This window comes from Silurus meridionalis, chromosome 13 (genome assembly GCF_014805685.1).
Source record: "Silurus meridionalis isolate SWU-2019-XX chromosome 13, ASM1480568v1, whole genome shotgun sequence".
Taxonomy (NCBI): Eukaryota; Metazoa; Chordata; class Actinopteri; order Siluriformes; family Siluridae; genus Silurus; species Silurus meridionalis.
The window spans coordinates 3,039,388-3,067,351 of record NC_060896.1 but is presented as its reverse complement, the minus strand read 5'-3'; the positions used below and the strand labels follow the sequence as shown (position 1 = coordinate 3,067,351).

Here is a 27,964-nt window from a genome sequence, read left to right as displayed (position 1 = left end):
ACAAAGAGACGGATAGACAGAAACAGACAGAGAAATGGGATAGACAGAAAAAGACAGATGTTAATGTTTCAGTATCATATTGAATAATGAGGGGTTCATTCATAGATAGATAGATAGATAGATAGATAGATAGATAGATAGATAGATAGATAGATAGATAGATAAGATGGTAGCACAATGCTGGACGCACAGTCACAGGGAGCACTGACCTTCATAAGTTGTGCGGAAAGGCATGGTCCTGTGTGTGACTGCCGTGTGACTGGTGCCATTCTGACCACGTGCGTATCACGTCTGCATTTTCATCATGGACTGCAAGTTAGAACAAAGAGCAAACGTGAAATTCTGCGTGAAACTGGGCAAATCTGCCACGGAGACCTTCGACATGATCCGGCAAGCGTACGGCACCGCCGCAATGAGTCGCTCGAGGTGTTTCAAGTGGCACGCGCGCTTCAAGAGCGGCAGAACATCACTGGAGGACGACGAGAGATCAGGAAGACCATCGACGAGCTCGACCCCCGAAAATGTCCAAACCATTCGGCAACTCGTGCATGACGATAGTCGCAGGACGATCCACAACATCGCCGCCATTGTCGGGGTGTCATACGGAACAGTCCAGGCGATCCTCACATGCGATTTGAACATGCGCCGTGTTGCTGCCGAGTTGGTCCCCGGGCTGCTCACCCAGGAGCAGAAGGAACTCCATCAGCGTGCCGCGGGCGACCCGTCCTTCGTGTCGAGGATCATTACGGGTGATGAAACTTGGGTGTACGGGTACGACCCTGAGACGAAGCGACGGTCTTCACAGTGGAAGAGCACGTCATCTCCACGAGCCAAAAAGGCGAGGCAGGTCCGCAGCTACACAGAGTGCATGTGCATCGTCTTTTCCACAATGTGCACCGAGAATTCGTTACATAGATAGATAGAAAGAAAGAAAGAAAGAAAGAAAGAAAGAAAGAAAGAAAGAAAGAAAGAAAGAAAGAAAATAAAAATGTAAAGAAAATAAAAAGAAAGAAAGAAAATAAAAAGTAAAGAAAGAAAATAAAAAGAAAGAAAGAAAGAAATTAAAAGAAGAAAGTAAAAAGTATAGAAAGAAAATAAAAAGAAAGAAAGAAAATGAAAGAAGAAAGAAAGAAAATAAAAAGTAAAGAAAGAAAGAAAAGAAAGAAAGAAAGAAAGAAAGAAAGAAAGAAAGAAAGAAAGAAAGAAAGAAAGTAAAAAAAGAAGGAAAAAGGAAGAAAGAAATTAAAAGAAAGAAAGAAAGAATGAAAGAAAGAAAATGAAAAGAAAGAAAGAAAGAAAGAAAGTAAAAAGGAAAGAAAGAAAGAGAGTGAAAGAAAGAAAAAGAAAGTAAAAAGTAAAGAAAGAAAGAAAGAAGAAAGAAAATAAAAAGAAAGAAAGAAAAAAAGAAAGAAAGAAAGAAATTAAAAGAAAGAAAAAAAGAAAGAAAGAGAAAGAAAGAAAGAAAGAAAGAAAGAAAGAAAGAAAGAAAGAAAGAAAGAAGAAAGAAAGAAAATAAAAGAAGAAAGTAAAAAGTAAAGAAAGAAAAAAGAAAGAAAGAAATTAAAAGAAGAAAATAAAAAGTAAAGAAAGAAAATAAAAATGTAAAGAAAATAAAAAGTAAAGAAAGAAAGAAAAGAAAGAAAGAAAATAAAAAGAAAGAAAGAAGAAAGAAAGAAGTAAGAAAATGTTTTAAAATAAAATAAAAAGTAACGAAAGAATATAAAAAGTAAAGAAAGAAAGAAATTAAAAGAAGAAAAAGAAGGAAAGAAAGAAAGAAAGAAAGAAAGAAAGAAAGAAAGAAAGAAAGAAAGAAAGAAAGAAAATGAAATAAGAAAGAAAATAAAATAAAAAGTAAAGAAAGAAAGAAAGAAAGAAAGAAAGAAAGAAAGAAAGAAAGAAAGAAAGAAAAAAGAAAGAAAGAAAGAAAAAAAGAAGAAAGTAAAAAGTAAAGAAAGAAAGAAAGAAAGAAAAAGAAAGGAAGAAAAATTAAAAGAAAGAAAGAAAAAGAAAGTAAAAAGTATAGAAAGAAAATAAAAGAAAGAAAGAAAGAAAGAAAGAAAGAAAGAAAGAAAGAAAGAAAAGAAAGAAAGAAGAAAGTAAAAAGTAAAGAAAGAAAGAAAGAAAGAAAGAAAGAAAGAAAGAAAGAAAGAAAGAAAGAAAAAAGAAAGAAAGAAAGAAAAAAAGAAGAAAGTAAAAAGTAAAGAAAGAAAGAAAGAAAGAAAAAGAAAGGAAGAAAAATTAAAAGAAAGAAAGAAAAAGAAAGTAAAAAGTATAGAAAGAAAATAAAAGAAAGAAAGAAAGAAAGAAAGAAAGAAAGAAAGAAAGAAAGAAAAGAAAGAAAAGAAGAAAGAAAAATTAAAAGAAGAAAGTAAAAAGTAAAGAAAGATAGAAAGAAAGAAAGGAAGAAAGATAGAAAGAAAGAAAAAAGAAAAGAAGAAAGTAAAAAGTAAAGAAAGAAAGAAAGAAAGAAAGAAAGTAAAAAGTAAAGAAGGAAAGAATGTAAGAAAGAAAGAAAGTAAAAAGGAAAGAAAGAAAAGAAGAAAGAAAAAGAAAGAAAGAAAATTAAAAGAAAGAAAGAAAGAAAGAAAGAAAGAAAAGAAAGAAAGAAAGAAAAAAATTAAAGAAGAAAGTAAAAAGTATAGAAAGAAAATAAAAAGCAAAGAAAAGAAAGAAAATTAAAAGAAGAAAGAAAGAAAGAAAGAATGAAAGAAAGAAAATGAAAAGAAAGAAAGAAAGAAAGAAAGTAAAAAGGAAAGAAAGAAAGAGAGTGAAAGAAAGAAAAGAAGAAAGAAAATAAAATAAAAAGTAAAGAAAGAAAGAGAAAATTAAATAAAATAAAAAGAAAGAAAATTAAAAGAAAGAAAAAGAAAGAAAATTAAAAGAAAAAACAGAAAGAAAGAAAAGAAGAAAGAAAGAAAAGAAAGAAAGAAAGAAAGAAAGAAAGAAAGAAAGAAAGAAAGAAAATAAAAGAAGAAAGTAAAAAGTAAAGAAAAAAAGAAAGAAAGAAAATTAAAAGAAGAAAATAAAAAGTAAAGAAAGAAAATAAAAATGTAAAGAAAAATAAAAAGAAAGAAAGAAAGTAAAAAGTAAAGAAAGAAAATAAAAGAAGAAAGAAAGAAAGAAAAGAAGAAAGAAAATAAAAAATAAAATAAAAAGTAACGAAAGAAAATAAAAAGTAAAGAAAGAAAGAAAATTAAAAGAAGAAAAAAGAAGGAAAGAAAGAAAGAAAGAAAGAAAGAAAGAAAGAAAGAAAGAAAGAAAGAAAGAAAGAAAATGAAATAAGAAAGAAAATAAAAATAAAAAGTAAAGAAAGAAAGAAAGAAAGAAAGAAAGAAAGAAAGAAAGAAAGAAAGAAAAGAAGAAAGAAAAAGAAAAGAAAAAAAGAAGAAAGTAAAAAGTAAAGAAAGAAAGAAAGAAAGAAAAGAAAGGAAGAAAAATTAAAAGAAGAAAATAAAAAGAAAGAAAGAAAGAAAGAAAATAAAAAGTAAAGAAAGAAAGAAAGAGAGAAAGAAAGAAAGAAAAAAAGAAAAGAAGAAAGTAAAAAGTAAAGAAAGAAAGAAAATAAAGAAAGAAAGGAAGAAAGATAGAAAGAAAGAAAAAAGAAAAGAAGAAAGTCAAAAAGTAAAGAAAGAAAGAAAGAAAGAAAGAAAGAAAGAAAGAAAGAAAATTAAAAGAAAAATAAAAAGTAAAGAAAGAAAGAAAGAAAAAGGAAAGACAATAAAAAGTAAAGAAAGAAAGAAAGAAAGAAAGAAAGAAAGAAAGAAAGAAAGAAAAATTAAAAGAAGAAAGTAAAAAGTATAGAAAGAAAATAAAAAGCAAAGAAAAGAAAGAAAATTAAAAGAAGAAAGAAAGAAAATTAAAAGTAGAAAGAAGGAAAGAATGTAAGAAAGAAAGAAAGAAAGAAAGAAAGAAAGAAAGAAAGAAAGAAAATTAAAAGAAGAAAGTAAAAAGTAAAGAAAGAATCAAAGAAAGAAAATAAAGAAAAATAAAAAGTAAAGAAAGATAGAAAGAAAATAAAAAAATAAAAATAAAAAAGTAAAGAAAGAAAGAAAAATTAAAAGAAAGAAAGAAAAATTTTAAGTAGAAAAAAGAAAGAAAGAAAGAAAGAAAGAAAGAAAGAAAGAAAGAAAGAAAGAAAGATTTTAGTTCTCTGTAACAGAAACTCTGATCAGGTTGGTGTTCATGCTCCTGTTCGCTGTTAAAAAGTGTAAAAGAGAGAGAATGAGAGGAAACTGGTGAAGGACTGAGTGTTTATGCACCAAATCAGTAACTGCAAAAGTTGGAATTGTCTTCAAGTGGAAAGTCGTCCATTTTTCATTTTCATATTTTTATTCTGCATTTAAAACTTCAAATGGAACGCGATCAGTTATAAGAGTTTACACTGCAGATCAGGATGCTCTTCAGGAAATTCATATGGGGAATTTTGGAAATATTTCAGGATGGAATTTTACCAGGAATTTATTGGTAAAATTGATAAAAACAGTATCATATACAAACAGATAGAAACATTTTTATTTGTTCACCTTTTTTAAATATTTCTACATAAATCTGGCCATGAACACGATTTTCACTAAAACCACACAAACCCAATCCAACAAATGAGAAAATTATTCTACTTCGTCATTTATTCGTTAAAAACGATCCGATGTTGCAAATCCGCGAGTGGCGACGCATGTAAAACTCTAGTAATTAATTTAAAGGTCAAACTGGAGTCCGTCTCGTTTCCATCGATGGAATGATAATCAGGTGTCGGCGAATGTGACCTGGTTTATTGGAAGAACTTGGAAGTCTGACCTTCACGTCACATGTTTGTGGAATTTTATCGTAAGAATAAATGAAGGAGATTTTTGAGGAGGAGTGTCGCTCATCAGCCTGGAAAAAGTTCTGAATCCTTAAAATGTCTTGTTATGAAAAATGATGGTGGTCCTCTCATGGGCTGCTTCGCTACATCTGGACCATGAAGGCTTTCAAACATTGATGGAGAAATGAATTCAGTTCACTGAATCCACTGAATCGCTTAAGAACATGCAGCAAGACACTTCTCTCTTTCATGTTTTCTTTCTTTCTCTCTTTCTTTATGTCTGCCTGTCTTTCTCTTGTTCTTGGTCTTTCTTTCTTTCTTTCTTTCTTTCTCCATCATTCTTTCAATATCTTTCTGTATTTCTTCCTTTCTCCATCTTCCTTTCTTCCTTTCTTTCTATGTCTGTCTGTCTTTCTTGCTTGGTCCATCTTTCTTTTGTGATCTGTTTTTCTTTATCTCTCTTTCTAGGTCTGTCTGTCTTTCTCTCATTCTTGGTCTTTCTTTCTTTATGTCTGCCCTCCTATATCTGTCTATTTCTTTCACTGCCTTTCTTTCTTGGGCTGTCTTTCTTTTATAATCTGTCTTTCTTTCTTTCTTTCTTTCTTTCTTTCTTTCTTTCTTTCTTTGTCTTTCTTCATAATTTTTCTATATCTGTCTGTCTTTCTTCCTTTCTCCATCTTCCTTTCTTCCTTTCTTCCTTTCTTTCTTCCTTTCTTCCTTTCTTTCTTCCTTTCTTTCTTCCTTTCTTTCTTCCTTTCTTTCTTCCTTTCTTTCTATGTCTGTCTGTCTTTCTTGCTTGGTCCATCTTTCTTTTGTGATCTGTTTTTCTTTCTCTCATTCTTGGTCTTTCTTTCTTTATGTCTGCCCTCCTATATCTGTCTATTTCTTTCACTGCCTTTCTTTCTTGGGCCTTTTTTATGATCTGTTTTTCTTTCTTTCTTTCTTTCTTTCTTTCTTTCTTTCTTTCTTTCTTTCTTTTTTCTTTCTTTCTTTCTCCGTCTTTCTCCATCTGTTTTTCTTTCTTTCTCTCTTTCTTAATCTTTCCTTTTTTATTCCTTTCTTTATGTCTGTCTTTCTCTGTCTGTCTCAGAGCACACGCTGTTCTAAGAGAATGTTTAACGAGGAACAAAGTTAATGTTCTGGAAAGGAAAAGTCGAAGTTCAGACCTCAATCCTGAAGTCCTAAAGTGAGCAGCTCATGTGAGGAAACCCAACATGAGAGCAGAGCACAGATTCATACTTTATATACACACACACAGTATATAATATTAGATCGTTTTTTCTCAATAAATAAACAAACGAGTGTAATCATTTTCTCAAATTATATGATCAGGAAATTGTAGCCGAACAAAATCAAACAAACAAACAAACAAAATCAAACAAACAAACAAACAAACAAACAAAATCAATCAAACAAACAAAAACAAACAAACAAAAACAAACCAACAAAAAAACAAACACCCAAATGAAATACTGAGCTGAAGAATCTTTCATTCTTTCATCCTTTCTGTCTGTCTTTCATTTGTCTTCTTTTTTTGTCTGTTTCTCTTTCTTTCACTGTCTGTCTTCTTTTCTCCATCATTCTTTCTTTCATTCTCTCTATATCTGTCTGTCTTTCCTGCGCAGTCTCTTTCCTGTTTTCTTTCTTTCTTTCTTTATGTGTCTGTCTGTCTGTCTGTCTTTCTCTCAATCGTGGTCTTTCTTTCTTTCTTTCTTACTTTCTTTCTTTCTTTCTTTCTTTCTTTCTATGTCTGTCTGTCTTTCTCTCAATCGTGGTCTTTCTTTCTTTCTTTCTTTCTTTCTTTCTGTTGGTCTTTTTTTCTTTCTCTCATTCTTGCGCTGTCTTTCTTCGTCTTTCTTCATCTTTCTTTCTTTTTTCTTGGTCTTTCTTTTTATTCCTTTCTTTATGTCTGTCTCTGTCTGTCTTTGGTTTTTCCTCTGCAAATCATACTTCTCTCACACACACACACACACACACACACACACTCTCTCTCTCTCTCACACACACACACACACACACACACACCTCTCTCTCTCTCTCACACACACACACACACACCTCTCTCTCTCTCTCCTCCTTCAGTCTCAGTCTCGCTCTCTATCTCTCGCAGTTTATCCCTCCCTCCTCCAGTCCCCTCTCTCTCTCTCTCTCTCTCTCTCTCTCTCTCTCTCAGAGAAGAGCAGCAGTGTCCGCTCTTCACTTCTCCACGCATCCATGGCGCTGTGTAACGGCGATACCAAGGTCAGTAAAGTTAGAACCGGTACAAACACCGAACAGACGTTAGAAAACCGGGAGAACCCGACCAGGTTCTTCTGGTGGTCCCGGTCAGCTCGTGCTCGGCGCGTGAGAGCAGAACCGGGGCTCGGCGCGTGACGCTGTAACCCTGTCCGGTTTCTCGGCCTGGCTGCGGGCTAAGAGCGCGGGGGGAAACCAACCGATTTCACCCCGAGCTCCGTGATAGCGCAGCCCGGACACCGTTCCTGCGGCCCGCCCGCTAACCGTTGATTTATCCGCCTGGTAATCCGAAGCGTCCGGTCTCGTCTCGTTAATAGGCAACGGCGCAGCTAAAGGTAAAGCTAACACGACCATGGGCTACATCCCGAATTAACTCGAGCTGCACTCCGGAGGGCCTTAGGACCCAGTTCACTCCTAGCGGACGCAGGGTGCCTATGTAGGGAGCGAGGATCGGATTGGGATCAGAAGTCCAGGCAGACGTTAGCGGGCTGTAAATGCTAAGCTAGCACACATGTTGAATCTGAGCGGTTTGTTACCTTGTGTTTTCCCCTAAATTTCCTAATTTTACGCACTAAAACGCATTAAAACTAAACACAATAGGAACTTTTTGCTAATGAAAAACGTCACATTTGAAAGTGGAAAGTGATGCTGGCTTTCTTGCTAACATGCTAGTTCACTTAGACTGAGTGTGCAGACTCCAGGACAGGGACAGGACAGGGACAGGGGACCCAATATAATGCATGGAAGTGCATTAAAAATAATGTGTGTGTGTTGGGGGTGTGTGTAGTTCTTCAGACACTTTGTGTTGTTGTGTCTGTGTCCCGGAAGTGGAACGTGCGAGCCACGTGGGAACTGCATGTCCTGCTCCAGTGCCTGGAGAAGATCTGTTCATACCCCTGTGCTCTTTGTCTTTAGGGTGTATTTTGCTGTTGGTAGTGATTTCTGAAAGTCTCAGACATCCAGAGAACCTTCCGGCGTGTTCGTTTACAGTAGTTTACAGTAGTTTACAGTGTCTCCTGATATTAGATCAGTGGTCAAAATTAAATCTAGGGTCTAAATAAAGGGTCTAATGATCGTTCTGCTCTCCGGGTTCGGGTCTTTTCCATTTGTCTAAAGGCGTCCGATAAAATAGTGCGGTAACAGTTTGGAGAAGAACCACATAGACAGGAAAGGTCAAGAGTCCCAATACTTTTGTTCGTAAAGTGTTTATAGAGTCCGTATCGCCGAATGTAACTATAAATGGATAAATAAACATCTTCTCAAGGGACAAAACTATAGATATAAAACGTGGATATATTTTATAGTCAGCATGCAGTTTGTGTAGCAGGTCAGATTTAATGTCCTCTAGAAAGAACTCGACATGCAGACATTAGTTTGTAAATATCTGGCAACGGAAGTGAATCCACCCTCAGTGAACGTGTCAAAACGGTGAAGTGTCATTGTTTAGTGTGAGGACCATCGTTATCCAACACTGCACATGGAATTCATCAGAGCTGCACAGGTTGTTGCTGGGTTCCTCTTCCACTCCTCCATAATAACATCATGACTGATGGGTTTCTGAAGAAAGGGTTTAATGTTGTGCTTCAGGATGACACAGTACGTGTTGGAATCCATGTTTCCCCTCAATGAACCGTGGTCCCCAGTACCAGCAGCATTCATGCAGCCTCAGAACATGATGCTACCACCACCACCATGATTGATTGTGGGCAAAACACCTTTTTCTTCGTTCTCCTGACCAGGGAGATTCACCACACATCCACAGAAGGCTGGACACCATCTGAGCCAAACAAGTTTATCTTAGTCTCATCAGAGGGACAGTGATTCATGATCTTCCACAGGTCGTCTTCAGCAAACTCCGTGATGTGTCTGAATGTCACAATTGAAATAAAAAATGATACGATATGACCAGAGCCAAAAACATTCGAGTAAAGCATTCTTCAAATGTTGCTCACGCTTCCATTTTTGTTACCTGCATTTCTTAAGTGAAGAACATGATGCTCCAGGTCGTGACTCTGGCAGAAGTTTACATTTCTGAGAAAACCCTGCTTGAACTTTGATCCAAAGCTCAGTCTGTGTGTCACCTATTTTCAAGACGAATGTTGGGTTGAACGTCTGTGGTGCTGAGACGTATTTAACACCTCCTAGAGATACTCACACGCTTGGGCCAAAAGTATTCGGACACCTTTTCCACCTGTACGTGGTTCTTCTCCAAACTGTTCGCACATAACTGAGTTGTCGAGTGTGGTTTTTCCCTTTTGAATAAGGAGACCCAAAAATGTTCCAGCATAACAAATGCTCCTGTGCACAAAACCAGATGCATGATGATATGAGTTGGAAGGTGTGGAAGATCTTCTGCTTTAGAGCTCAACTCCATGAGTGCAACCCAGGCCTTCTCACCTCGCCTACATCAGCCTACTGAACACACATCTCCACAAAATCTAGTGGAACATTTTCCCTGAAGAGTGGAGGTTCTAACAAATGGGGACCAGAATGCGACGTTCAAAATGCACATTTTGATCAGGTGTCTACAAACTGGACTATTTTTCGTCCCCGGCTCCCGTGACATTCCGACTCGTCCTTGATAGGAGGCACATGTCTGTCAGCTGAGCTTGGTGTTCATGGCAGTCTAAAGTCTCGCAGATTAGCTGCATCTAATCAGCGTCAGCTCCTACTGTTTAACTGATCACAAGGTTATTCAGGGTTCATTTACGTGTCTGTTTTTTTTTTTTTAGCTGGATATCAGTGGCGAGCCGACAGACGGGTTGCAGGACTACGACGGGGCCGTGGTGATCCTGGACGCCGGGGCGCAGTATGGGAAAGTGATCGACAGGCGAGTGAGGGAGCTGTTCGTGCAGTCGGAGATCCTGCCCCTGGAGACCCCCGCCTTCGCCATCAGAGAGCAGGGATTCAGGTGAGACGCGATTCTCCTCATAGCATCCTAACTGAACGTAGACGGTTCCTCGTTCACCGTCGTGTCTCGTATCTCTGCTCACTGGAGGAATCTGTGCTGATTTAAAGGCCGGTTTGGTCTCGTAGAGCAGTTCAGCACGCCTCTGCCTTCAGCCCACACACTTTCTGGGCCGAGCGAACAGCACTGGATCACATGGCATTCCTACGGAGATGCACATTCATCGTTCATTAACAGCTCACAAATACACACTGTGGCCAAAAGTATTGGGACACCCGACCCTTCCAGCCAGATGTGGCTCTGCCCCAAAACTAGGAGACTCAAACCTGTTCCAGCATGATTAGTACCCCTGTGTACAAAGACCGATCCATGAAGATCTGCTTTACATGAGTTGTAGTGGAAGATCTCATGATTTCTATATTTTGGATGGATGTAAACGCTGACCGCATGATGTCATGATGTCTGACATCCAGCAGCTCCGTGATGTCATTATGGAGGAGTGGAGGAGGATCCCAGCAACAACCTGTGCAGCTCTGGTGAATTCCAAGCTCAGGAGGATAAAAGCAGTGCTGGATAACGATGGTCTTCACACTAAATATTGACACTTCGGAACACTGTTTTGACACGTTTACTGAGGGTGGACTCACTTCTGTTGCCAGTTATTTTATCTTCAGTGGGGAAAATAATTATTTGATTCTTTGTTTACAAAGAAATGAACAGTCTAGAATATTTATGGTAGGTTTATTTTAACAGAGAGACAAAACAAATCCATAAAATAAACATCAAAGAAAGGTTTTAAATTAAATTGTATCAGATGGAGTGAAATAAGTGTTTGATCTCGTACCAACCAGCAAGAACTCTGACTTCCACACACCCAAATTATTCCTGCACCTTTTAAGAAAGTTCTCCTAATATCAACTCATTATGTGTGTGTAAAAGACGTCACAGAATCAACCTCTTCCTTTCAAACCTTTCCACCACCATGCGAAAGACCAAAGAGCTGTCAAAGGAGGTCAGGGATGAGATTGTAGACCTGCACAAGGCTGGAATGGGCTACAAGACCATGAGTAAGAAGCTTGGTGAGAAACAGACCACTGTTGGAGCGAAAACCAGAAAATGAAAGAAATACAAGAGAAGTCAATCTCACCTTATGGGGTGAGGATGATTCTGAGAAATGTGAGGGATGATCTCATGGTAGCTGTCACCAAGAAAACCATTGGTAACACACTGAGGTCCTTCTGCTCAACAATGCACTTGAACAGGCCCATCTCAAGTGTGCCAGTGAACACCGGAATGTTTTAGAGAAGGTTTGGGAGAATGTCGTGTGGTCAGATGAGACCAAAATGGAGTTCTTTGGCATCGATTCGACTCTCCGTGTTTGGAGGCAAAGAAATGCTAAATATGACCCCAAGAACATCATCCCCACTGTCAAACATGGAGACTGTGGGACTGTTTCTCTGCTAAGGGTACAGGAAGACGTCACCACATGAACGAGGCCATGCTCTGTAGAATCTTGAATGAGAACTTCCAGCATGACAATGACCAAAAACATATGCCAAGACAACAATCTGATGGTCTTGTAGCCCATTCCAGCCTGACAGTTAGGTGTGTGTGAGTGTGTTTGTGCAGGATTGTATGATGAAGTTGATCTTGGCTTTCACTTGACTCATTAGTGGTCCTCTTTGGCTGGAATGAAAACCTGCACACACACACACACACACACACACACACACACACACACACACACACACACACACACACACAGTGTGTGGATAGTTTTTCCAGCTTCTGATCCGGTGTAATTACGAGAGCGGCCTCTAGAGGCAAATTACTGACTCAACTTGCTGTTTGTTTTTACATGTGAGAGTGCCCTGTATTACTTATTTATAATTTATTAATTATATAATTACATTTATTAATTAATATATTATTTATTTATTATAAATTATAAGTTTGTGGACACCTGAGCATAAGATTGGTGTGTGTTTTGCATATTCAATTCTACATCGAGTCCCTGTTTGCTGTTATAAGAAGCTCCACTCTTCTGGGAAGATGTTCTACTAGATTTCATGGAGATTTGTGCTCATTCAGCCACAAGGGTGTTAGTAAAGTCAGGTACTGATGTAGGTGAGGTTTATCCCAAAGGTTTAAATCACTATAGCTGGAGATCTTCTTCTCAATCCCAAGTGAAGCAGATCTTCATGGAGCTGGCTTTGTGAACAGGGGCATTGTGATGCTGGATCAGGTTTGGGTCTCCTAGTTCGAGTGAAGGCACCAAAGACGTTCTATAGAATTGTGTGCCTCCAACTTTGTGCTAACCGATTGGGGAGAGCACCACATCTGGCTGGAACAGTCAGGTGTCCCAATACTTTAGGCCATATATTGTATGTAATTAAATATTTTTATTAGCACAGAAGTTTTATGCCCCATTTCACGCTTTAGCTTTTAAGAGTTTTGTGGGCGGAGTTATATCCAAACGAGCTTTTCAGGCCTGTTTAGGAATGCAATTGAATACAATGAAAGGATTGATAAATTATACATCGCTTCACCTCTTTTCTCAGGGCCATCATCATATCCGGCGGTCCGAATTCAGTCTACGCAGAAGATGCCCCGTGGTTCGACCCGGCCATTTTCACCATCGGCAAACCCGTCCTGGGGATCTGCTACGGCATGCAGGTGCGCCAACGAGACGTCGGTTTTCCGAAGTGTTTTTCCGCTTGAATGTGGCAGAGACTAATCAGAGACTTGTGTTTGGTGTGGGGTATAGATGATGAACAAAGTGTTCGGCGGTACGGTACACAGGAAAAGCGTAAGAGAGGACGGCGTGTTCAGCATCGGCATAGACAACTCCTGCTCGCTTTTCAGGTACGTGTTCACGTCTCTTTTCGGGCGCGTGAGGGGTCGAACCGATTAATCGGCACCGATAGTTGATTGCTGGAACCATCGGCTATCGGCAAAAATCCATACAGATAGTTTTTCCAGCTTCTGATCCGGTGTCATTATGAGAGCGGCCTCTAGAGGCCAATTACTGAATAGCTGTTTGTTTTTACATGCGAGACTGCGCGCTGCACGGAGTGCGCTATATTTATTATTTATAATTCATTTATTATATAATTATATTTGTTAATTAATATATCCACATTTTTTTTTTTAGCACGATTCAGTACTGTTCTCTTTTCTTTCTATTTAGTATTCATTTTAATAACTATTGGTTGATTAATTGGTAATCAATCAAACCTAACTATCAGTATCTGTAACTCAAGTGTGTGTGCATGTGAGTTCAAACAAAAGTGGTGTGTGTGTGTGTGTGTGTGTGTGTGTGTAGGGGTTTACAGAAGGAGGAGATGGTGCTCCTGACTCATGGTGACAGTGTGGATAAAGTAGCAGATGGGTTCAAAGTGGTTGCTCAGTCCGGCAGCATCATCGCAGGTACGCAGATTTATATTTGGAATAGATCCTCTCTGAAACCGAAAAGAACGCGCCATGGTACGTGTTTTTCGTACACCGATTCCGGTGTTCACCGAAGGCTGAGGCTGAATATCTTCCCTCCAGGTATCGCCAACGAGCAGAAGAAGCTCTACGGGACGCAGTTTCACCCGGAAGTCGATCTGACGGAGCGAGGCATGGACATGCTGCGGAACTTCGTGTTCGAGATCGCCGGCTGCACCAGCAACTTCACCGTGCAGAACCGGCAGCTGGGCTGCATACGTGAGATCCAGGAGAAAGTGGACAAGTCCAAAGTCCTGGTGAGGGAAACGTGAAGCGTGGGGGATGGATGAAAAGATTATTAGAAAAAGATTTTAAAAAATAAACAAATACTCAGCAGTAGAATCCATATTGTTTTTCCTGCATGTCGCCCAGGTCTTAACCGAATCTGAATCTGAATCAGGTTTATTGGCCAAGTGTGTTGACGCACACAAGGAATTTATAGACAAGACTATACATGACAATACAGATTATACAAGTCTATACAGATCTTCATACACACCTAAATGAGCGTTCCAGCAGGTACTCAGGTTAACACTAGCACATTTTAACACGTTTACCTGGCAGAATTTTTATTTTGTTTTTTTAATTTGAGGTGTTTATATGGAGCGTTTTAATTCGGATTGCACTTTTAAACCGATCGCAAAGCTCCATGTAAACGCACCACGGGTAGAACCTAACTGAGAACCGCCATGGCCCGGGTCACGTGTGAGAGAGCGACGTGTACCATTACATGGTATTATCAGTGATGCAGTCAGTCAGTAATGTAAAACAGCATGTGGTGATGATTGTGTGTGTGTGTGTGTGTGTGTGTGTGTGTGTGTGTGTGTGTGTGTGTGTGTGTGTGTAGGTATTGTTAAGCGGAGGCGTCGACTCTACAGTGTGCACAGCCCTACTGAACAAAGCTCTAAATCAGGACCAGGTGATCGCCGTTCACATCGACAACGGCTTCATGAGGAAGAGGGAAAGCCAGAGCGTGGAGGAGGCCCTGACTAAACTCGGCATTAAACTCAAAGGTACCATCGTTTCCTCCTAACCGTCAAAAGCTCAGTCCAGGAGAAAAGATCTGGTGTAATTAGAATTGTGCTGAATTATAACGACTAGCCGGTAAAGCGGACAATGAGTTAATCCCCAGGGTTTTGTGTGCAGTCGTGAACGCAGCGCACACGTTCTACAACGGCACCACGACGCTGCCCATCTCCGAGGAAGACCGCACGCCCAGGAAACGCATCAGCAAGACCCTCAACATGACCACCAACCCCGAGGAGAAGAGAAAGATCATCGGCGACACCTTTGTCAAGGTGTGTAAATGACGCCTACCTGTACGTCATGGTGTTTACTATAGTGTTGTTCTAGACCTTCTGACCGATCCAGAATTTAGGAGCATGAAGTTGATATTGTTAAACAGAGGACCAGTCATTTCATATTCCAGATTTACACAATAACAAAACTGAACAACCAGGTACACAATTCAGAATCATACAATTTAGAATTCTTGTTTTTATCTTTTCATATTACTGATTTTAGAATTGAGAATGCCTGATTTTTTTTTTTTTATGTTTGATTTTAGAATTAAAAATGCTTGATTTTAGAATTGAGGATGCTTGTAGGATTAGCTCAGTGGTTAAGATGTTGGAATTCTGATCAGATCCCACCACCACTAAGCTGCTACTGCTGGGCCCTTGAGCACGGCCCTTAACTCTAAACTGCTCAATTGTATTAATGAGATAATTGTAAATTGCTTTGGATAAGGATATGTGCCCAATGCCATACATTATGATTTTGATTTTAGAATTGAAAATGCTTGATTTTAGAATACTTGGTTTTAGAATTTGTAATGTTTGGTTTTATAATGCTAGAATTTAGAAGTAAAATTAAGTCATATTTTGTGTTTAAGATATATATAATAATTTTGCTCAGTTTATGTTTAAAAAAAAAAAAAAAACTGTTCTCACTTATAAACAATAAAAATGTGAACAGTACAGTAACGGGACATTTTAGATTTAAAAAGTCGACACTCTGAGGACTGTGATTTTTTTTTTGTAGATGAAATCCTTCAAATTAAGATTTTATTTTTATGTTATTGGGCATTTATCAGTGAAGTAAATCTTTACCTCCTGGATTGTGATTTTGCACCCAGGTAGCGAACGAGGTGATTGGCGAGATGAACCTGAAGCCGGAAGATGTGTATCTGGCACAGGGCACGCTCAGACCCGACCTGATCGAGAGCGCGTCTCACCTGGCCAGCGGCAAGGCAGACATCATCAAAACTCACCACAACGACACGGAGCTCATCCGCAAACTCCGAGACGAGGTACAGCATGACCTTTAAAGCCCCTGTTTTATATGAAGATGATGATAATGAAGGCTAGCACCTGATTTCCTTTTATTTGGGTGAAGCATCATTATAGACCTCTTACAAGCACGTAGGAATTAAAACGTACAGAATATATTTACTTTAAAACCATCGTTTGAAACCATCTTCTCGGCTCCGTTCACCAGGGGAAGGTGATCGAGCCACTGAAAGATTTCCACAAAGATGAGGTTCGAGCGTTGGGCCGAGAGCTGGGACTCCCCGAAGAAATCGTGTCCCGGCACCCTTTTCCCGGTGAGTTCCAGCTGAAGGTTTAAACACAACAGCATATATTTTGATGTAGATACTCAGCTTCATGGTGCACTTTATCCTCCCAGGTCCTGGTTTGGCCATCAGAGTGATCTGCGCTGACGAGCCGTACGTTTGCAAAGACTTCGCCGAAACCAACAACATCCTAAAAATCATCACAGACTTCTCTGCCAGTGTAAAGAAGGTAACAGGAGTGTTGTTTCTTTTTTCTTTTCTAAAAGACCAAACAACACCTCCCTAATTTTCACGATTTCCCTAATGATAATTACACTAATTAGGATTCATGATGCACGGAACTCATTAGCGTATTTTGTTGATAACTTTTTGTTCGTTCGCACGCAGCCACACACTCTGCTGCAAAGAGTGAAGTCGTGCATATCGGATGAGGAAGAGGAGAAGCTGATGCAAATCACCAGCCTTCATTCACTAAATGCCTTCCTGCTGCCAATTAAAACCGTCGGCGTCCAGGTGAGTCGTCTACCGCCACGGGCCCTCAACCAGTTTCATTAGGGGGAAATTAATATACATTTTATACAGTTAAAATAAATAAATTATAGCAATTTACTAAAAATAGTAAGTATATAACACTAAAGACTGCTACTGTACTATACCACTACTCCTACTAGTTCTGATACTCCTACCACATTACCAGCTAGTAATAATTATTACTCTATACGACTAGTATTACTACCATTACAATCCTACTGCTGCTACTACTAAAAATTACTTCTATACTACTACCTCTACAATCCTACTACTACTACTACTACTACTAATTACTTTTATACTACTAGTTCTGACAACTACCACATTACCACTGCTTCTAGTAATAATTATTACTCTATACGACTAGTATTACTACCATTACAATCCTACTGCTGCTACTACTAAACATTACTTCTATACTACTACCTCTACAATACTACTACTACTAAAAATTACTTCTATACTACTACCTCTACAATACTACTACTACTACTAATTATTACTTTTATACTACTAGTTCTGACAACTACCACATTACCACTGCTGCTAGTAATTATTACTCTATATGACTAGTATTACTACCATTACAATCCTACTACTAATAATAATTACTTCTATACTACTACCTCTACAATACTACTACTACTATACTTCTAGTATTACTATTACTACTATACTACTACTAGTATTCATTACTTATTTACTACTAAACTACTACTATGACACTACTCCCATTTTAAAAGCACAGCTGCTAATATTCATTATTATTTTTATACTAATTTCACTGTCAGTGCTACTATTACAATACTATTACTTTTACTAATAAAAATTACTTCTATACTTCTACAGCACTACTACCACTCCAATAGCACTGCTACTAATAATAATTACTACTGGTGGGTTTTGTAGTTACCAGCACATAGAGGAGCTTATTCCTGACACAGCTGTTTTTAGACGACTAGGCGTGTTTGTTTCCTCGCTGTCTGCTTTTTGTTTTTGTTTTGTTTTTTATTCCTGTAAATAACGGTCTCTGTTCCGTGTTTCTCCAGAGGTCTGGTCTGTCTTTTGCCACTGGCTGACCGAGCAACTCCGTTCATGCCCAGATGTTTGTGTGGTTTTTTTTTTTGGTTATTTTTCCCTCAATTCGCCCCAGAGCTTGTGGTTAAACCCAGACGTTGTGACGCACAGTTTAGGGTTTATTTTAGTCCTTCACCGTCTGGAGTTCTGTCTCCTTCTTCCAGGATGTTGTGCGAGTGTGGTGTGAGGGTGTACATTTATATAAAATAACACTTTTACACTTTGTATTTGCTTATACTTAATCACAAGGTCCTCGAGTATCACATTTACAAAAAAATGTGTAGGTTTTGTGTGTACAACATCCTGTAGCATGGATGTGTAAGCATGTAGCACAGAAGAACTGCTTTACATGTCAATAAATATGTCCAGACGCCTTTTTCAGCTCATCCTGGGACACGGCTGATACATCAGTTGTGTTTTAGTGCTTTGATCTTGACCTTTAACTGGAACTGAGCCAGCGAGATGAAGCAGTATCGAGGCTTGGAAAAGCTCTGTGTTCTCAGACTGCGTTCACTTCGTCCTGGAAGCTCAAAAGAGCGACAGAAGCTCTGGATTAATGTGTGTTTATTTTCAATAATCTCGAAAGGTTCGAGGCATTTTTGATTAAAAAATTTGGCTCCGAAAACTGCATTGAGGAAAACGAGGTTTGCGTAGCAGCAGCCTCTTGTGGCAAATGAACCTCATGCCACCTTCGTTCCAGCCAAAGACGTGGATGTTGTTGATTTGTTTCTTCTCATGGATATTCCTATAAACAACCCAGATTATCACTAACCTTAAAACATTTTCATCTTAAATCGGGAATGAAAATGAAATTTCCAAACGTTTTTCAAACGGAAACTTATTAGCGTGGACACGGCCTTAGTCATGTCAACGTCCCTGTGAATTGTCAAATGTTATGGAATAGAGATTCCAATCAGATTTTAGAATTCTGTAGCGCCAGGATTTCAATGTGTGTAAAAATGTTACCGGATTAAGCAGTCACCATGACTCATCAAAACTTCTAAATACTGAAATGCCCCTGCTGTAATATTTATAGCACCATGCACAGAGATCCTGATGGGCTGTAGAGTTGAGATAACTAACACGTGGACGTCTAACCGCAGGATACTTGCGTCATCTCTTACGTCAGTTGTACGTTTGCGTGTGTGGACTTTTCATATTCTTTGTGTCCGGAGTTCAGAGTAAGACTTGCTCTAATTCTGACGATCACCTCCTTCTCTTTCTCCTCCTCCTCCTCACTTCCTTTTCCAGCACCACAACCTGCTTAATATAATCTCTCTCATAGCGGAACATACAAGATTACAAATCTAGCATGGTATCAAAACTATTAAACAATCGGTCACCAATGTTCAATCAATTAGGAAATTTAGATATTGTGCATTTCCCCCTGGAATGAATGAATTTATCTGTCTGTCTGTCTGTCTGTCTGTCTGTCTGTCTGTCTGTCTGTCTGTCTGTCTTGGCTTCTTAAATAATATAATTTCTTTTTAATTGTTTTTATTAGATAATTATCTATTTTTTTTGTCCAATTCATATATCCATCCATATATATATGTATATATATATATATATATATATATATGATTTTTTTTAATTATTATTATTATTATTAGTTTATTTAATTGAATTTTTTTAACATGATGAATCTTTGCTCATGTCTGAACCTGAAGCTGAATGTAGAACGCCTTTGTCTTGTCATATTGCACACAATTGACATAACGTCCAAAAAAGTGGGAAATTTCTTTATGTACATGATGTGCGTTAATAAATGAGAATGTGCATGCACGTGTTTTTGAAGGGTTTTTTACACAACAGCATTGCCGCGATTTGTTTGATGAAGGCATGCTATAAAAATACATACAGTACATGTTTATCTGTCAGGAATCCACCTGCCACGCCCCCTTCGGCCCCCTTCAGCGTGTCAGGTGCTTTGTCGGCCGCTTTCTCTGAAGCTTCGCTTCAATCACATACATATGGTGCTCGTTTAGCATCATCACCAGCTCCTATTTAAACTTCCACACTCTCACTGTCCGTTATTGTTGGTATATGTTGGTTCACGGCGGTCGTTGTTATCGCTCATGCGTTTCCGCACGTGCCTTCCCACCGGCACTCTCTCAACGACTGCTCTTTTCTTCCCAAAGCCGCGCGCCCTACTAACACTACAAACACTAGCACTAACTAACAGCAGAGATTCACCAGTATACAATACAACACCTGTAGCAGCTGTAAGACTTGATTTTTCCGCCACTTTCGCGAGTTCTTCTGCGGCTGCACCGAGATAACCGACGTTAAATGGCAAATTGTGCTCGAGATATCAGGGTTCAGCGACATGGAAAAGTCGACATAACCGATAAAAATGCTTAGAAAAGCGAGAATTTGGCGGTTCCACTTCAAAATGTCGACTTAATAGGGTTGTCGAGGTAACCGAGGGCTAGATAACGGGTTCCACTGTATATATATATATATATATATATATATATATACACTCTTTGTTCAATTAGAAATTTACTTTGAATTCTATTTGCATACACACAGTAGTTTCACAGTAGTAAATTCACAAGGTGCTGGATTGAACGTTGGTATAATATTTGCATAAAAAAGCCATCAAACTCTTTTACAGTTTTATGTTGTTGAGGGTTGATGTATTATTAATGGTGATTATTTGGTGTACAGGGCGATGCGCGGTCGTACAGCTATGTGTGGAGTGACCAGTAAAGAAGCTCCTCACTGGGAATCGCTCATGTTCCTGGCCAGACTCATCCCTCGCATCTGTCACACCATCAACAGGTAATCTCTCTTCCCCACCCTTCACTTATCACTCCATCACCTCATCAAATCACCTAACATCCTAGTTATAATTATTTCAAAAGGAGTTCAGAAATTCCACTTCCTGTCTCCTACACTTTCAAACTCTGCCGTACCCTCGAGGGAATGAGTTCATGATCATGATTGTCTCTCTCTCTCTCTCTCTCTCTCTCTCTCTCTCTCTCTCTCTCTCTCTCTCTCTCTCTCTCTCTTCTCCAGAGTCGTGTATGTGTTCGGGTCACACGTAAAGGAACCTCCAACAGACATCACACCCACGTTCCTGACCACAGGAGTACTGAGCACGCTCAGACAGGCCGACTTCGTGGCTCATTCCATCCTCAGGGAGTCGGGTAAGAGACTCGCATCACATCACACTCGGGTTAACGATGAACAACCTTTCAGTGGAGGAGGAGTAAAGTTCATGTGTGTGCATGTGTGGGATTTAAACCCTTCACCACAGGGCAGTAAAAAAGTGAAGGGTAGGTCTTAATCATTTACAGAACACAAACTAGAGGTATGAAATGGTGTGTTCAGAGAGACTCCTACTACTTCATCGTAATTATGTAATATATGATCGTTATTATCAAGATAAATCCACAAAGATCTCAAACTCACAATGTCGTCTATACAGTAGGTGAAGGTGGAGGAAGTCTATACAGTAGATGAAGGTGGAGGAAGTCTATACAGTAGGTGAAGGTGGAGGAAGTCTATACAGTAGATGAAGGTGGAGGAAGTCTATACAGTAGGTGAAGGTGGAGGAAGTCTATACAGTAGGTGAAGGTGGAGGAAGTCTATACAGTAGGTGAAGGTGGAGAAGTCTATACAGTAGATGAAGGTGGAGGAAGTCTATACAGTAGATGAAGGTGGAGGAAGTCTATACAGTAGGTGAAGGTGGAGGAAGTCTATACAGTAGGAGAAGGTGGAGGAAGTCTATACAGTAGGAGAAGGCATGATGAATCTTTGCTCATGTCTGAACCTGAAGCTGAATGTAGAACGCCTTTGTCTTGTCATATTGCACACAATTGACATAACGTCCAAAAAGTGGGAAATTTCTTTATGTACATGATGTGCGTTAATAAATGAGAATGTGCATGCACGTGTTTTGAAGGGTTTTACACAACAGCGTTGCCGCGATTTGTTTGATGAAGGCATGCTATAAAAATACATACAGTACATGCTTATCTGTCAGGAATCCACCTGCCACGCCCTTCGGCCCCTTCAGCGTGTCAGGTGCTTTCTCGCCGCTTCTCTGAAGCCCCGGCTTCAATCGCACATATGGTGCTCGTTTAGCATCATCACCAGCTCCTATTTAAACTTCCACACTCTCACTGTCCGTTATTGTTGGTATATGTTGGTTCACGGCGGTCGTTGTTATCGCTCATGCGTTTCCGGTACGTGCCTTCCCACCGGCACTCTCTCAACGACTGCTCTTTTCTTCCCAAAGCCGCGCCGCGCCCCTACTAACACTACAAACACTAGCACTAACTAACAGCAGAGATTCACCAGTATACAATACAACACCTGTAGCAGCTGTAAGGCTTGATTTTTCCGCCACTTTCGCGAGTTCTTCTGCGGCTGCACCGAGATAACCGACGTTAAATGGCAAATTGTGCTCGAGATATCAGGGTTCAGCGACATGGAAAAGTCGACATAACCGATAAAAAATGCTTAGAAAAAGCGAGAATTTGGCGGTTCCACTTCAAAAATGTCGACTTAATAGGGTTGTCGAGGTAACCGAGGGCGAGATAACCGGGTTCCACTGTATATATATATATATATATATATATATATACACTCTTTGTTCCCGAATTAGAAATTTACTTTGAATTCTATTTGCATACACACAGTAGTTTCACAGTAGTAAATTCACAAGGTGCTGGATTGAACGTTGGTATAATATTTGCATAAAAAAGCCATCAAACTCTTTTACAGTTTTATGTTGTTGAGGGTTGATGTATTATTAATGGTGATTATTTGGTGTACAGGGCGATGCGCGGTCGTACAGCTATGTGTGTGGAGTGACCAGTAAAGAAGCTCCTCACTGGGAATCGCTCATGTTCCTGGCCAGACTCATCCCTCGCATCTGTCACACCATCAACAGGTAATCTCTCTTCCCCACCCTTCACTTATCACTCCATCACCTCATCAAATCACCTAACATCCTAGTTATAATTATTTCAAAAGGAGTTCAGAAATTCCACTTCCTGTCTCCTACACTTTCAAACTCTGCCGTACCCTCGAGGGAATGAGTTCATGATCATGATTGTCTCTCTCTCTCTCTCTCTCTCTCTCTCTCTCTCTCTCTCTCTCTCTCTCTCTCTCTCTCTTCTCCAGAGTCGTGTATGTGTTCGGGTCACACGTAAAGGAACCTCCAACAGACATCACACCCACGTTCCTGACCACAGGAGTACTGAGCACGCTCAGACAGGCCGACTTCGTGGCTCATTCCATCCTCAGGGAGTCGGGTAAGAGACTCGCATCACATCACACTCGGGTTAACGATGAACAACCTTTCAGTGGAGGAGGAGTAAAGTTCATGTGTGTGCATGTGTGGGATTTAAACCCTTCACCACAGGGCAGTAAAAAAGTGAAGGGTAGGTCTTAATCATTTACAGAACACAAACTAGAGGTATGAAATGGTGTGTTCAGAGAGACTCCTACTACTTCATCGTAATTATGTAATATATGATCGTTATTATCAAGATAAATCCACAAAGATCTCAAACTCACAATGTCATCTATACAGTAGATGAAGGTGGAGGAAGTCTATACAGTAGGTGAAGGTGGAGGAAGTCTATACAGTAGGTGAAGGTGGAGGAAGTCTATACAGTAGATGAAGGTGGAGGAAGTCTATACAGTAGGTGAAGGTGGAGGAAGTCTATACAGTAGGTGAAGGTGGAGGAAGTCTATACAGTAGGTGAAGGTGGAGGAAGTCTATACAGTAGAGAAGGTGGAGGAAGTCTATACAGTAGATGAAAGTGGAGGAAGTCTATACAGTAGGTGAAGGTGGAGGAAGTCTATACAGTAGGAGAAGGTGGAGGAAGTCTATACAGTAGGAGAAGGTGGAGGAAGTCTATACAGTAGATGAAGGTGGAGGAAGTCTATACAGTAGATGAAGGTGGAGGAAGTCTATACAGTAGATGAAGGTGGAGGAAGTCTATACAGTAGGTGAAGGTGGAGGAAGTCTATACAGTAGAGAAGGTGGAGGAAGTCTATACAGTAGGAGAAGGTGGAGGAAGTCTATACAGTAGGAGAAGGTGGAGGAAGTCTATACAGTAGGAGAAGGTGGAGGAAGTCTATACAGTAGGTGAAGGTGGAGGACGCCTATACAGTAGATGAAGGTGGAGGAAGTCTATACAGTAGATGAAGGTGGAGGAAGTCTATACAGTAGATGAAAGTGGAGGAAGTCTATACAGTAGGAGAAGGTGGAGGAAGTCTATACAGTAGATGAAAGTGGAGGAAGTCTATACAGTAGGAGAAGGTGGAGGAAGTCTATACAGTAGGTGAAGGTGGAGGAAGTCTATACAGTAGATGAAGGTGGAGGAAGTCTATACAGTAGGTGAAGGTGGAAGTCTATACAGTAGGAGAAGGTGGGGAAGTCTATACAGTAGGAGAAGGTGGGGAAGTCTATACAGTAGGAGAAGGTGGAGGAAGTCTATACAGTAGATGAAAGTGGAGGAAGTCTATACAGTAGGTGAAGGTGGGGAAGTCTATACAGTAGGAGAAGGTGGGGAAGTCTATACAGTAGGAGAAGGTGGAGGAAGTCTATACAGTAGATGAAGGTGGAGGAAGTCTATACAGTAGATGAAGGTGGAGGAAGTCTATACAGTAGGTGAAGGTGGAGGAAGTCTATACAGTAGGAGAAGGTGGAGGAAGTCTATACAGTAGGAGAAGGTGGAGGAAGTCTATACAGTAGATGAAGGTGGAGGAAGTCTATACAGTAGGAGAAGGTGGAGGAAGGCTATACAGTAGGAGAAGGTGGAGGAAGGCTATACAGTAGGAGAAGGTGGAGGAAGGCTATACAGTAGGAGAAGGTGGAGGAAGTCTATACAGTAGATGAAGGTGGAGGAAGTCTATACAGTAGATGAAGGTGGAGGAAGTCTATACAGTAGATGAAGGTGGAGGAAGTCTATACAGTAGGAGAAGGTGGAGGAAGTCTATACAGTAGGAGAAGGTGGAGGAAGTCTATACAGTAGGAGAAGGTGGAGGAAGTCTATACAGTAGGTGAAGGTGGAGGAAGTCTATACAGTAGGTGAAGGTGGAGGAAGTCTATACAGTAGGAGAAGGTGGAGGAAGTCTATACAATAGGAGAAGGTGGAGGAACACACACACACACACACACACACACACACACACACACACACACACACACACACACACACACACACACACACACACACACACACACACACACACACACACACACACACACACACACACACACACACACACACACACACACACACACACACACACACACACACACACACACACACACACACACACACACACACACACACACACACACACACACACACACACACACACACACACACACACACACACACACACACACACACACACACACACACACACACACACACACACACACACACACACACACACACACACACACACACACACACACACACACACACACACACACACACACACACACACACACACACACACACACACACACACACACACACACACACACACACACACACACACACACACACACACACACACACACACACACACACACACACACACACACACACACACACACACACACACACACACACACACACACACACACACACACACACACACACACACACACACACACACACACACACACACACACACACACACACACACACACACACACACACACACACACACACACACACACACACACACACACACACACACACACACACACACACACACACACACACACACACACACACACACACACACACACACACACACACACACACACACACACACACACACACACACACACACACACACACACACACACACACACACACACACACACACACACACACACACACACACACACACACACACACACACACACACACACACACACACACACACACACACACACACACACACACACACACACACACACACACACACACACACACACACACACACACACACACACACACACACACACACACACACACACACACACACACACACACACACACACACACACACACACACACACACACACACACACACACACACACACACACACACACACACACACACACACACACACACACACACACACACACACACACACACACACACACACACACACACACACACACACACACACACACACACACACACACACACACACACACACACACACACACACACACACACACACACACACACACACACACACACACACACACACACACACACACACACACACACACACACACACACACACACACACACACACACACACACACACACACACACACACACACACACACACACACACACACACACACACACACACACACACACACACACACACACACACACACACACACACACACACACACACACACACACACACACACACACACACACACACACACACACACACACACACACACACACACACACACACGCTTCTAGTACGAGTTTCATCGTCCTCACTTCTACTTCCACATCAGCTTTATTCACCTTGTCTTCTCCTCCTAGGTGAAGGTGGAGGAAGTCTATACAGTAGATGAAGCTGGAGGAAGTCTATACAGTAGATGAAGGTGGAGGAAGTCTATACAGTAGATGAAGGTGGAGGAAGTCTATACAGTAGGAGAAGGTGGAGGAAGTCTATACAGTAGGTGAAGGTGGAGGAAGTCTATACAGTAGATGAAGGTGGAGGAAGTCTATACAGTAGATGAAGGTGGAGGAAGTCTATACAGTAGGAGAAGGTGGAGGAAGTCTATACAGTAGGAGAAGGTGGAGGAAGTCTATACAGTAGATGAAGGTGGAGGAAGTCTATACAGTAGATGAAGGTGGAGGAAGTCTATACAGTAGGAGAAGGTGGAGGAAGTCTATACAGTAGGAGAAGGTGGAGGAAGTCTATACAGTGGGTGAAGGTGTTTTGTAAACAATTTTAAAAGAAATGCCTGCTTGGCTAATTAATATATAAAATAATATTTTGTAATTTTATTTTAAATAAAATAACTAAAATAAATTTAAATAAATCAAATAAATGTAATATTTTTTTATTATATTGATTAAATTGAGTAATCAATTACATTAGCAACAAATAAAATGTAATAATATTATGAAAGAAAATGAAACGATTAAACGAACGAAAGCGACGTGTGTGTGATGGTGTGATATTGGTGTGTGTCTGCAGGCTACTCGAGCAAGATAAGTCAGATGCCGGTCATCCTGGTGCCGCTGCATTTCGACCGGGACCCCCTGCAGAAGCAGCCGTCCTGCAGACGCTCGGTCGTCATCAGAACCTTCATTACCAGTGACTTCATGACGGGCATCGCCGCCACGCCGGATAACCACATCCCCGAGGAGGCGAGTGTCACGTCGTCCCCTTCCATCGCCAGCATTCTTTTATTCGTCTTGTTGTTTTTTGCCAAATAGCTTTTATCCACACAGTGGATTTCCTGCAAAAACCTGAAATTTTCTCGTGTATAAAAAATAAATTGGTGCTCATTCCCCTTTTGTCCTGCAGGTGGTGCTAAAGATGGTGAGCGAAATCAAGAAGATCCCAGGCATCTCCAGAGTGATGTACGACCTCACATCCAAACCTCCTGGAACCACAGAGTGGGAGTAGAGAAGTCTTGGGGGTCTCATCTTCCTCCTCCTCCTCCTCTTCCTCATCATCACCTTCCTCTTCATTTTCCCTCATTTTTTTTCTTCTTTTTCCTATTTCTTCATCCTTCTATGGCAATGTTTCACCAACAAGCTCTCCACCCTCAGAGATCACAAGAAAACATAATACAACATTCCCTATGACAGCAGCTAGTACTGTGAATTAACACACACACACACACACACACACACACACACACACACACACACAGACACAGCCAAAAACTTTAACATTGTCTAGGACTTATTATTAATATCAGTATATGATTCATATTATTATAAGTTCTTTGTATATTATTTCAGGACTCGCTCGTCTCATACGTTCAGCAGAACGTTCTCACGTATATTCTGTGACACGTCAATAAAATTGATACGGGGGTTCAGAACGTCTTTCCTTCAGCCGAGCGTCCGCGAGTTCCAAGTTTGAAGACACGATGCCACGTAAGCGGTTTTAAACGAACTGTTTAATCCGTTGCAATTGATGAACCTCTAAAACACACACACACACACACACACACACACACACACACACACACACACACACACACGCTTCTAGTACGAGTTTCATCGTCCTCACTTCTACTTCCACATCAGCTTTATTCACCTTGTCTTCTCCTCCTACGTGACCAATTATGTTTATTTGCCA

At 40.2% G+C, this 27,964-nt stretch overlaps 1 protein-coding gene across 2 annotated transcripts; it reads left to right on the top strand.

The window, feature by feature from the left end:
- The first annotated feature begins 154 nt into the window (after nt 1-154).
- gmps (guanine monophosphate synthase) lies at nt 155-27,929 on the top strand. 2 transcript variants are annotated; one of them, XM_046864600.1, is made up of 17 exons: nt 159-847; nt 6,884-7,042; nt 9,769-9,947; nt 12,506-12,620; nt 12,712-12,809; nt 13,270-13,373; nt 13,497-13,690; nt 14,281-14,446; nt 14,580-14,731; nt 15,571-15,744; nt 15,933-16,038; nt 16,122-16,237; nt 16,396-16,521; nt 22,407-22,522; nt 22,756-22,886; nt 26,846-27,018; nt 27,179-27,929. In XM_046864600.1, exons 1-17 carry the CDS (start codon nt 305-307, stop codon nt 27,278-27,280), a joined length of 2,754 nt encoding a protein of 917 aa, XP_046720556.1. In that variant the 5' UTR covers nt 159-304; the 3' UTR covers nt 27,281-27,929. The 2 variants fall into 2 exon arrangements, 1 of the variants encoding a protein (XP_046720556.1); XR_006927678.1 differs by lacking the exons at nt 22,407-22,522; nt 22,756-22,886; nt 26,846-27,018; nt 27,179-27,929 and adding exons at nt 20,290-20,403; nt 20,641-20,771 and having other exon boundaries at nt 155-847.
- The last annotated feature ends 35 nt before the right edge of the window (nt 27,930-27,964 follow it).

Excerpts from the sequence above, each read along its gene's own strand:
- gmps (XM_046864600.1), top strand. The coding sequence starts at position 305 with ATGGACTGCAAGTTAGAACAAAGAGCAAACGTGAAATTCTGCGTGAAA. Across the intron at positions 13,691-14,280 it reads TGGACAAGTCCAAAGTCCTG|GTATTGTTAAGCGGAGGCGT; the intron begins GTGAGGGAAACG and ends GTGTGTGTGTAG. Across the intron at positions 16,522-22,406 it reads TTAAAACCGTCGGCGTCCAG|GGCGATGCGCGGTCGTACAG; the intron begins GTGAGTCGTCTA and ends TTTGGTGTACAG.